Here is a 13,174-nt window from a genome sequence, read left to right as displayed (position 1 = left end):
ACACGGTAACATAAAACTGTTTTTATATTACTGTTTCATCGTTTTCTAAGTACCTCTGTAAGTCATCAATCTTATTGTGCCTTAACTTCCCGGTTCTCTTGATATAAAGCGGAGATTTATTATCACCCTCTTTCTTATAATGCTGATGAACAATGTTGCTAATCATATGTGGGTTTCAATGATAAACGATTTCTGTAAACGATATCTTCGAATTTCCAAGAAAAATGGGCAATTCATAAAGTCTGTTTGACACTGTGGTTTGTCATGTTTACAGATGATACAGTTTCATTGGTGTGTTCTCGGAGTTGATCCAGATATATTGGGATTCTAGAATTGATTTTGGAAGTATACTAATCAATAACGCTTTTAGTATAAAGAATAAAAATAAGTAGTGAAGTTTATCAATGATTTGTTTTGCTAGTGGTAGGATATCTTTTGTATCCGCCCGAATACCAACCACCGTACACAAGACGTAAAAACCCGCTATAGTGGCCCAAGTAGAAGTGTCGCGTTTTTGTATCAGCCTGTATATATCAGATTCCAGCAGGCCGGCATTTTTTCTCCATTTTGCCACTTTAAAAATAATATATTAAAATATAAATTTAACTTTAAATAATAAATTACTCCACATATAAAAAAAAATATCCGCGAAAGAAACACCACAACTGAAACCACTTTACTTAACTATATTCGTCTAGAAGGCGTGTCTATTGGATCACATCTAATTCCGAACAAATCATGTTCCTGCAATAGGGAAACCCATACAAAGAATCGTTCCTCTTGATAAGCGAACTAGATTCGCAGATAAAAAATGTTTGTCAATTTTTTTCAAGACCAATTGAGGAAGTGGGTCACTTAATGGCGAATTACCGGTTAAAAAGGGTTGATTTTGTTTTTTACGAAAATGACTTTGTGAATTACTTTAATTACTGTGTACATTTTCTAGTGTTTGTTTATTTATTTATTAATTTATACTTTAAATTCTATAAAGCTTATGTTGTCATTCATACAATGCCAGAAATGCATATCTATACTATTATATAAAGCTGAAGAGTTTGTTTGTTTGTTTGTTTGTTTGTTTGTTTGTTTGTTTGTTTGTTTGTTTGTTTGAACGCGCTAATCTCAGGAACTACCGGTCCAAACTGAAAAATTCTTTTTGCGTTGGATAGCCCTTTGTTCGTGGAGTGCTATAGGCTATATATCATCACGCTATACCCAATAGGAGCGGGGCAGTAATGGCTAATCTCAGGAACTACCGGTCCAAACTGAAAAATTCTTTTTGCGTTGGATAGCCCTTTATTCGTGGAGTGCTATAGGCTATATATCATCACGCTATACCCAATAGGAGCGGGGCAGTAATGGCTAATCTCAGGAACTACCGGTCCAAACTGAAAAATTCTTTTTGCGTTGGATAGCCCTTTGTTCGTGGAGAGCTATAGGCTATATATCATCACGCTATATTCAATAGGAGCGGAGCAGTAATGGCTAATCTCAGGAACTACCGATTCGAACTGAAAAAATATTTTTGTGTTGAATAGTCCTTTGTTTGTGGAGTGCTCAAAGTTATATATCATCACGCTATGACCAATAGGAGCGGAGCAGTAATGGCTAATCTCAGGAACTACCGGTTTCAACTGAAAAATTCGTTTTGAGTTGGATAGCCCTTTGTTCCTGGAGTGCTATAGGCTATATATCATCATGCTATAACCAATAGGAGCGGAGCAGTAATAAAACATGTTGCAAAAACGGGGAAAATTATGAGTTTTGAGAGCTTCCGTTGCCTGCGCTGCGTAAACGGTTAAAGTTATGCAACAATGATGTATGACGGGATTGTTTCACTTAAAAAGTTCTAAATAATATAACTAAGTCCCCCGCTGCATCTGTCTGCCTTAACGTGTTAAACTCAAAAACTACCTAACGTATTAAGATGAAATTTAGTATGGAGACAGTTTGAGACCCTGGGAAGAACATAGGCTCCCGGGAAACTACTATTTTTATAACGGAAAACTTTAGCCTGAAAAACTTTATAACGCGGGCGGAGCCGCGAGCAAAAGCTAGTTATAAATAATGTGGAGGCCTGATTGAGTCCATTCGTGTAGATGATTCGATTGCCATTTTCAGTTTTAATTTCATCTCTTGTTCAGGTGTCTTTAAATTTTGCTACACTTCATATTATTAAGTAATCGTTTTCTTTTTGTCTTTATCCCATTTCTATTTGGGGTTGACTTAATAACAACTTACAACTTGGATCCGGAATGAGTTTTGATTAATAGTTATTTATTGTAACAAGCCGCTTAGCTTGTCCATTCCCAGTCAGTAATTAATAAATACCCCAGAAATTAGAATATTAAATCGAGTACAAATTACAATTGCGCATTTCCACATGACTTTACTGACGTTCAAGACCTTTTAAAAGACAAAACTATCTTCTAGCTTGCAGAAATATTATAGCATAACAATTTTCCGAATCGACGCAATAGTTCTGGGGACTGCGTTCAAAAGAAAAAGAAATAAATTCAAACAAGGTTACAATTTGTTTCTTTTTCGTAGTACTAATATTAATATAAATTACATATTTATGAATTTCCCTATTTCACTTAAACACAGGATAGATACGCCTAATCTCTGAACTTTATATACCATTTCCGCATTATTATGCGAAGCGGTTGTCATAATTTAATAAAGTCTGTCGTGCTCGCGGTTTCAGCTCCGCGTTACGTGTGAAATGAATATTAAACGTAGAGTTTTATCAGGTACATGGCTGTGATGGTTTATTGTTTTTGACTGGGTTTTATTGTTTTCATTTTCTCATAAATAGATTTATTACTTTTTATTTTATTTGTAACAAAAACCAACTATATTTATGAATATTAAGTAGTAATTATTATACAAATAATCATTGTCCTTATATACATTGTAAAATAAACAAATGTACCAGAAGTACAATATAAGCTTCTAAACATTTTAAACTAAATACATTTTAAGCAAGTAACTGGTGAGCTAATTATAAACCAATGTAAAATTTTCTAACATTTTTTTCTATTATTTAACATAACTCAATCCAAACGCCTGTTTCTTATAAAATTAGAAATTATAACGTTTAATATATCTAAATTTGGCCTTCTCATAATATTTTCTATAAATACTGTTCTCGTTGACGAACATTTATTGATTATTTATTTGTTAGATTTATTGTCTTGAAGAGAAATTTATTCTCAAATCTGCCTTCCACGATATACAAGTTTGACGTGTAGTTCCTCTTTTTCTAATAATTGTTCTTGAAGTTTACTTTTAACGTTAAATTTTAATTGCGTTAAACAATAATATACCCTTTTAAAATAGCAATATTAAACTGTATCCAATATTTGCATTACGAAACCGCACAAAAACAATGACGCAAATTTAAAAATCGGTTCAGTTAAAGAAATATTTCTTACCAATCCTGATATTCTTTGTACTTATTAGTACCTATTAAACCGGGGATTTTTTGCATTTAGTACTGATTAGTACCTATTTCAAACATTTCTCCATTTCCAGGCCATAACAACCTTAGTTTCGATGTATTGGGTGAATTTAATCATCGCAAATACCACAACCCAATCGCGGTCAGGCTAATAAGTGCCAAAATTGCGCCGTAAACCAAAGCATACGTATCGTAATCTCATGACTGAGCTCACTGCTGCCGGGCACCGACATTGTAATTTGATTTTAGCCATATCACAGCCAGCAGCTAGCGTTCAGTATCTAAACTGTTGTAATACCTAATGCTGGTTATCGGGTGATGGATTTTAGAGTGTATTTCGTGGACATAGAATCGGTAATTTAGTGCTCGTCATTGTTTAGGTTTGTTTATTATCGGACCCTGCAGTCAACACAGGGAAACTTGCGAATGAGATATTGGACCCCCGGATTAGCGACTGCAGGGATCTCGAGGAAAGTTGGGTGGGGATTCCTCATAAGGAAGGGAAGTGTGGGAAAGGAAAGGAACCTTCTTAGCGAGGATGGAAGGGAGAAGGTTAGGGAATGTTCGCGAGCCCCCAAAGGCTTCAATGTGTAGTTACAACCATAAGGTATATACACTAGACTGTGTACCTAGGGCTGCCACAAACGTCCCCCTGTGCGTGGACGTGCATTCGGTGTTTAGACCAAGCAAACAAAAATTGCTTCGGAGGAGCTGTTATAGAAGGTTAATATGTCAGAACTGTTCTGCCCCGCAATTCAATATATGAAAATGTTTGTAAATCATATTTTGGTTATAGAGTTTTAGGAAATACTTTGGTTAATTGTTCATATTTACAATTAAGCAACACAAACTAAATTCAAAGTATCCCAAGTTGAACTAACTTTATAAGTAAACTATTGCAGTTTATATCAAATGCTACTGTTGATGGATTTCGAAGTTTATTCTGTAATGGACAGTTCGGCTTTTAGTTTGGACAAAGTTTGGTCAAGGATGCCTTGTTGTTGCATGCTTCTTGTTGTTTTAGAATGATATCAGATATACCTCTTTAAGCTAAAAGTGTCAGCACTATGGGTTTAGTAATCAAAGGGCAAGGTTTCCCGGGCAACATTTTAAAGAAAATGTTCTGCCGATTTCCTATCAAACATATTTTAATAATTCAGTACCAATGTTTTCTACTTTTTTATTTGATATAGGTAGTATTATGTACGCTTCATAGATCTACTATATCCAAGACCAGGACAACCTATTATTTTCTTTTAGTTTCAAATCTATACTTCCATACTAATATATAACGCTAAAGAGTTTGTTTGTTTGAACATGCAAAATTTCAAGAACTACTAATCCGATTTTTTTAGTAATAGGAAACTACGTTACTCTTGAATGCCAATTTTTAATCCTGGGAAAAGATAAAATGGAACTTTTATCTCGGAAAAAATACTTGTGGCTTGTCTCTCATTTGTGAGAGTCTGCCTGAGTAGATACCACCGCAATGTCTATTTCTGCCGCTAAGCAGCATTGTATAGTCCACTGTTGTGTTCCAGTTTGAAGGATATTATAGCCAGTGTAACTACAGGACATAATAAGACTTATAACCTCACGTCTCAGGATGGCGAGTGCAGTGGAACACCAAACAATACTTTGTAATTTAAGGTGTTGCAAGGTGTTTCTACTGTTTATGGGTGGTTGTATCGCTTACCATCAGGCGAACGACAAGCTCGTCTTATCATTCAAAGCAATAAAAAAAAGTAATAATAACTTTTTCACGCGGGTGGAGCCGCGCGCAAAAACTATATAAAATATACATATTTAGTTCTATCTATAGTCTACAATTTAAATGAGACATAAAACCAGTCTTATCTCTGTGTACTAAAATATAGAACGGCCTAAGTGTAGGCGTAGTTTAAACTATTGTCCAAACCATAACGAGACGCAAACCTGACATTATCACCACCTTTTGTACATATGTTGACATCATAAATATTTAAAATGATGTCACTCTTGAACGTGTAAAATAATCGCAAGTCTAAGTAATCGGTCAAACACATTGCATACGATGTGATACATCACCATAATAATAATTAACATTGTTGAATTTATTTTAATAGTCTTTAATATAGACGAATGGTGTTTAGACTTGTATCATGGTCTAGATTAGAACATGAATTCCGCTTATGTGTCCTTATTTAGCTAATCTGTAAAAAATGATCAAATATCTAATCCAAATATTTCTGTCTATTTCAGGCTATCAACCACACAAACATGGCTCTTTGGAAAATTGTCACCTTACTGTGCGCAGCGACGCTCTACGCGGAAGCTAAATGGAATCACCATCAAAAGCGAGAAATCAAGCCGAGTATCTGCGACCCTGGCTACAATAAAACAAACAAAGTTCAATGCTACTGCGTCAAAGATATTCGGGACCCAGCTGTAGTGAGGAGCGCTGATTGCTACCTAACGACAGAGGGCGTGGGGGAAGACGATATGATTTGGAATGAATTTAAGATTCTAAAATCAGCTCATAAACTTACACTCTCTAATTCTAGAGGGATCACTTTAAAATATATCCCAAAGAAAATATTTAACGAGACTATAGAATTACAGAAAGTCGATATCAAATATGGCCTAATAGAAAAAGTAGTGGCGTTTGCATTTGCTAATTTGAGTACGCTAGAAGACATCACGCTCAGAGACAATCAAATATCTGTCTTAGAACAAAATGCATTTGCTCACCACAGAGATTTAACTATCATAAGTTTAGACACAAACAAGATAATCGAAATAAACAGAGATGTGTTCGTAGATTTGCCATCTTTAGAGAAACTTTACTTAACAAGCAACAAAATAACGACTATACACGACAAAGCATTCCTTCATTTGTCAAATTTGCGAGAATTGGAAATCGATAGGAACGGACTGTTCAGTTTGAATAGCGAAACATTCTCGGGCCTGAAGAAATTACAAAAACTCGATCTGAGCAGTAACAGTCTGGAAGTGATCGGGGATAACACATTCCTGCCGCTCGTCAATTTACTATCTCTAAATTTAGGAGGAAATAAAATCCAGATGCTTGATGATAGAGCTTTTAATGGGTTAGTCAAACTTCAGTCGATGTCGTTGGCCCATAATAAATTGGCTGATATTGATAATGTTAAAGTATTTGAAGGATTGGAAGGCCTGGTGTCTTTGAGTTTAAGGGCGAATCAGCTTAAACAACTAAAACCTGAGGTCATGGCCCCCATTCTGACCAACTTACAAGGAAACATGAGCAGTTTAGATGTTGAGGGTGAGTATTTTAGTTAATATTTTAAAATAGTATTGGATAACTAGTAAATTGCGCGACTCTTATGTTTATATATCATCAGGAGCTATCACTCCGGAAAGGAAGTATCGATGAGATTATTTATATTATTACATTGCATTTGTGTTTAGTTGATAACCACGAGCCTTGACATGCAGTTAAAGATAGCCTCAAATGAGTCCTAAACTAGCAAAACAGTAGATTCTGTTAGAGATTTATTCGCAATCACGTTGAAACTTCTGAGCAAATTTTGATACTCTATTATTAATAAAAATTATTGTTACTAAAAAATTCACCCTAACATTTTATGGTAGTGTAAATAATGTAAATAAAGTGAATGCTAGCCTAGTCGTTGGCGTTCTTTATATTATATTCTAGCTTAAAAAATATATCTTTTCGAATATCAAGTATCACTTTAAAACTTTTTTTTTGTTAAGCATTTAAAGTATGTACATTATTTTGTACATTTGCGAAATATTACGTTATGACTATTATTAAAATACAAATTTGTCACATTTCAGACAACAACTTCCCATGCAGTTGCAGTTTGGACTGGTTTATAATATCTCTGCTGAACAAGACGCAAAACAACCATCTCAAGATCGCCATCGAGAACCTCAAATGTCTACCAGACGCGAGCTTGAGGGAAGCTTGGGCGAAAACAGATGAAACTGACAAGAATACAGGACAAGTGTTCGAAGATGAAGAGTCCCAACTCCAAAACGCTGATTACGAATACTACGACGACACACAATTAAACGGAAGATTATTCTACATCGACGTTAGGGATTTACTGAACTGCACTAACTCGTCGAAACGGCATACTCCAGTAACTGCTGCAACTTCAAAAACCCCTGTCCCTTCTACCAAAGTAACCAAAGCTACTTCTAGTCCAACTACAGTTAAACCGAAAATAGAAACTACCGAAATTACTAAAGAAATAAATAATGTTAATAACATTGTAAAAGCTAATCCAAAAGCTGCAAAAGGAGATTTCACAACAACGAAATTAGCCACTGTCTCTTCTAATCCTATTGATAACAATTTGTACGATCAGGATATGGCGTCTGATGATCCTAAACCAGATAAAATCAAGGCTCACAGAAGTGTTCAAGACATAAACGATGTACCCAATGCTAGACCAAATAGTGCAATAAATAATGTAGGCTGTGTAACGCTTGTATTATTATGTTCTAGATTAAGTTTCTATTGAATTACTAATATGTTTAGAATCTTAGGTATTATAAGCTCCACTCTCACAGTCATTAAATTAAATAAATAGATTTAAGAATACGATGTTTTTTATTCAACGATAATCATAAAATGTTTTAAACACTAGCAGACAAAGTAAACAATGTAACCTTAATCGGCCCATATGTTTGAGCGCTACGGTAGCGAGGTCATACACATATTCATACATATATTTTATTACACACAAACAGACAAATGGGTAAAAATTAAAAAACGTGTTCGCGTTAAAAGGCCAGATGTTATTACTAGTATGAATGAATTTAGTATGAATGAAAATATTTTATATATTTTAATAGTGTGCGATAATAATGTAGTAGAATAACCATAGTTAAAAATAAAGTCAAGTATAAACTTATTCCGATACATTTACCACATTCATTATTCTCATAATTATTACTTTTATTAGCGATATACAGACTTTCTCACCCTCACACATAAAACTATAACTCCTGTAAGCCAGGATCAGCAGTGGCACGCATTTTATGACACCGAGCGGTGAAGCTCGGCGAGTCTCCAGCAGCATTAATTTGTCTTCATCCTTCTTTTCCTTTCATCCTTTTCTTCTACACAAAATTTATCATATAGAAAGATAGGGAGGAATTTGCTAAAATCAAATATAGAATTTAACCAGAAATAAAGATAATATACGAACAGCCGTCTCTCTGATATACAGATATCAGAGAGACGGCTGTGCATAGTAACAGTACTATGCACATCAACTCCGGGATAAATCGCGTTAGAAAAACGCACAAAAAGTGTTAATTGAAAAGCCCAAGCCTAAGACCTCCCTATCTGTAATACATATATGCTGCTAATAGATCAAGAAGGCTATCTACTTTCTACTAATAATATTGTAAAAATGTAAATCTGAATTACTTTATTGAGTAATTCAGATTTACATTTTATCTTTAGAATGTAATTCGAAAACGTAGAATAGGTCCTGGATACACATGTGGGCAATGAGAAAAATACAAAAGAGATGTAACATATTTAAATAAAAATAATTGTTGGCAGCATAATTAGTAGCTCCAAAGTACCGAGTTGGTTCTACTACCGAAAAACAAATGCCTTTGTCAGCTAAAAATGCTTCAGATCCCAGCATTGAATAAGGCTTGCAGACCAAAAATTAATCTAACTTAGTTTACTGTAGCTCGCATAGCTGAGATACTTTTCCATACTTGTGTACCGACTACGAACTATGTAATTAGTAATGTTCTATGTGTAATTTTCTCAGCTATGCGAGCCAACCCTTAACATAGCTTAGTTTACGCTCTCTTACACATGGAGACATGCCTTAAGACGCCATCTACTTTTATTACAAAATAACATTCCATATTAAACTTCACAAAAATATGTACAGATGGCAGTGGAAACTTGTTTACAAGCAATCAAAAGATGTCGGTGTATGTTTTGTCAGCGCATGTAGAGCCATCTGTCATAGCGTTTATGAATCAGATACTAGAGGAGTTGTAAGGTAACATCGTCGTTCTAGCTTTCAGGTAGAGATAGACGACAAATAAACCGGTTTTTATACAGCATGTCGCATAATAGAAATCTAGTAGTTTGTTTTTTTTTTATAACAAGATCTATAAAAATCATAGTATTTACATGTGTTAAAACATAGAATATGGATGTTAAGATAATATTTTCGTATACTTAGATGCCGCAATTCAGTGTGGTCTTTTACAATTTTACGATTCTTTCATATTATGTTATGTACAAGTATGACATGCCTTTTACAATTATATTATGGAAATAGCTAATAAGACCGGTTCCTAGACAAGAATAATTTAAAGCAGCTGAAACAACATAATATGTATTTACGTAAAAACTAAAATGTTCAAAAGCATTTATACACCAAAAAAGATGTTCATCATATTATGCTGGCATATTTTAATAATTAAAATACAGCACTTATGTAAATAAAAATATTATGGACAAGCTTGTAAGATCTATCTAAACACGGAATTATATATATTTTCCCCGTTCACGATACGAATGAAAACAAACATTTTGACAGCCATTCCTAATTTACCGGTCCATAGTAAGATACCTATTAATCAAACTTTAAGCTAGCGATACTCACCATTATAGTAATTAAATTTAATCCGTTAATTTTGTACCAAATTATACTGATTAAAAGAACTCAATTAGAAGTTAATTTGGACTTTTTGTAAGTAATTAATTTATCTCGGTAAAGCGGTCCCTTCATTCAATTAACTTAGCGACTCTATAAAACACTCGGAGAATATTAAAAAACAGATTTAAATGGAAATTGTGGCGGAGACACGTAAAAATAATCTAGACTCGTCTTCTTTAACGTTTTAAATGTTATAAAAATGATTCCTTAATTATGTACCTTTACTAAAATAAACAACATAAGCTGCTTTGAATTTTAAGTATCCGCTTTAGGAATTTAAATAGAATTTATGTCCTGACTTCTTATTAACAACTCATAATCGATATCTGATTCTTTTAATCGTAAATCCTAAAGTAGTTGAAACGATGTCATTGGAAAGTATAGTATTTTCTTGTGAATATATTTGTACTTAATTCCTAAAAAAACAAATCTTATCATTGGCGAGATAAGTTCTAGCTCTAAACGGTTTATTGATTCTCACGGTCTTTGAAGGCACCAAAGGACCTTAGCAGTCGATCTGATATTTAAATCTACCTAGATCATCCACGCCAACTCATTCACTCCATAATATCTAAATTGTAAGTCGGTAGCATCTTTCAAATGTAACATCAAAATGATTTTTGTTTTTAAAAACCCTTACAAAAATGTGTACAAACCATTTGGCCTGTTTGTGCTCGTAATCCAGGGATTTGCGTGCATGCCTTATTACGACACATTTCACTGACGTTAATGTATGAGGGTTAGGTTCTGTTTGGTTTAGGGTTAAATCTGGAACTCTGGGTTTAATCTAGGGTAGACCTTCATATGCGAATGCGGTAGACAGGAGATATACTTAGAATTTGGAATAACAATTGACTCGCCTCAAGATGTTACGTAATTAGTTGGAAAAGTAAATTAAACTTACATCCTTTTTAATTCTATAGCACCGTTTTGTAAATTGGGAGTTACTTTTGAATTTAGCAATGATAATCAGAAGTCAAATGGGTTGAACAAATAAATTGTAAAAATTGCAAAAACTGATAATAATCTTGATTGTTGTTGAAATACGACAGAGATACACGAAACTAAAAAGCATTGGCATGAAGGTTCACATAGGGTAGTTTTGAACGATATTCTTTGCGAAATTGAAGGCAATGCTTGGCCCTTCAATAGAAACATGAGATAACAATGTAAGTAGTCCAAGCAAGGTAACCTCATAACCTCACCGTAAATGCACATTCTAATGTCTCTGCATATCCTTCATGATAAATAGTCGCATTAGGAAATCCCTTCGGCCGGCGCGAAGATAGATGGGTTCGTGGTTATTTCCGTTTCGCACAGGCTTAAAACAACAGAACTTCACGTTTTGGGCTAATTACCGCACCCAGAGGGACCTTTTGAGGTTTTGGACGCGGCTGACAGTGCGTGGAATCTGGCTTAAGCTCCATCCCTAGCTTGTATAGTGGAAGATGTAATTAGTCATGGAAATTTAAATTTTATGTCATCGTAAAAAGAGTTACTTTTACTTCGTTGTTCTATATCAGGGGTGGGCAACTTGGTAAGACCCAAGATCTACTTTTCACTGATCATACTCTGTGCGATCTACCAAGCTACATACATCTTGAAATCTTAAATGAAACAACATAGTTCAGCACACAATTTATTATTATTTTGATTATAAAATAATACAAATCGATGCGTGCAGCAGTTAGTGATTAGGTATGTTGCGCGGTCTGTTCTACGTATTTATATTTTTGCTTTGCCACGATCGACTGAACTTGTTGTGGCGATCGACCAGTCGATCGCGATCTAGCGGTTGGCCACCCCTGTTCTATATCTTCAAACGAGATTATAAAGAGAGGACTCGAAAAATGGAAAACTATAACCCATTTCTTATAAAAATCCAAAGCACTTAAACGTTGTTTACTCAACGCAGCAGCAATAGCACGCAAAGCCTACATCGCTGGCGGGAAATTGAAAACCATCGAATAACATTAGGGATTTGGGGGTAGGTCGTAAAATATAGGCAGCGCGTAGCCAAACGACGCACTAAATAAAATATTTTGGCGTGAAACGGATATAATACGAGGAGATTTATTTATTTTATTTAACGTCGGGTTATTTGTTGGCCACTTGAAGCCTTCCGAGTATCGATGGATCATGGAATATCTTATTAATTTTTCTGAGTGGATGGCTTCCATGTTTTGGGTTCGTGTGATTGGGGAAAAATTGCGTACTGAATTTTTATTCTGGTCTGAGCTCTTTCTAAAATACTTTAGTAATTTATGGTAAATTTTGATTTAAATAACTGGTGAAACAATTTTTAAAACAACTAAATGAAATCGTTAAGGCGCTCGCCTAGTGATCATCGTCAAAACTACAAATAATATAAACACCAAGAAACACATTTGCATTGGTAAATCCAGTCACAAGAATTTTTTGCCCTACCCGGGATTCGAACTAAGGACCTCAGCGCCGTAGTTACACTCGTACCGCGTACTTATAAATACTACGCCATCAATACAGCCAAATTACAGGTTAGATTAGAGTCAAAAGTTAGAGAAATAGAGACAAAATTAGTATCGTTTTGACCCGCGTCAGCGCTAGAACAAAATAGAAAGCGATTCCATAATATAGCAATCGAGTTATAAAGCCAAAACAATACCCAATCCATAAATTATTATATTTAAAGCATACAAATAGCATTGTAGACAATCGTATGGAATTACACAGGCTTCTTGGCGGACGACGGATAATATCGTCGAGTGATCGGCACCGAGCTACGCACAAAGGCCGACGCATTACAACGGCTTAGATTGCCCTTCACGTTCAGAATGAGCTACCGGGAGATATTTTTATAAAAAAGAAATGGCTGAAAATGTAGACTGCATAATACATTACGAAGATATTGGGAAGAGTCATTGTTGTTTAAAAATATGTTTTGTTTCTTTCATGGTTTCTTAGCAAGACTGTGCCTATTTATCATTAATAGTGATTGCTTTTCATAGACATTGGCAATCTACCAAAAATGTTGTGAGAAGAA

General features: G+C 34.7%; 1 protein-coding gene across 1 annotated transcript in view; it reads left to right on the top strand.

The window, feature by feature from the left end:
* LOC115449865 (connectin) overlaps nucleotides 1-8,054 on the top strand; it is a 31,986-nt gene extending 23,932 nt beyond the window's left edge. The window contains exons 2-3 of the mRNA XM_030177763.2: nucleotides 5,705-6,746; nucleotides 7,283-8,054. Coding sequence (XP_030033623.1) covers nucleotides 5,723-6,746; nucleotides 7,283-7,974 — 1,716 coding nt within the window. The 5' untranslated portion in view covers nucleotides 5,705-5,722 and the 3' untranslated portion in view covers nucleotides 7,975-8,054. The remainder of the gene's footprint in view (nucleotides 1-5,704; nucleotides 6,747-7,282) is intronic.
* The last annotated feature ends 5,120 nt before the right edge of the window (nucleotides 8,055-13,174 follow it).

This window comes from Manduca sexta, chromosome 11 (assembly GCF_014839805.1).
Source record: "Manduca sexta isolate Smith_Timp_Sample1 chromosome 11, JHU_Msex_v1.0, whole genome shotgun sequence".
NCBI lineage: Eukaryota > Metazoa > Arthropoda > Insecta > Lepidoptera > Sphingidae > Manduca > Manduca sexta.
The sequence above is the reverse complement of the archived record's forward strand: the minus strand, read 5'-3'. Positions and strand labels throughout refer to the sequence as shown.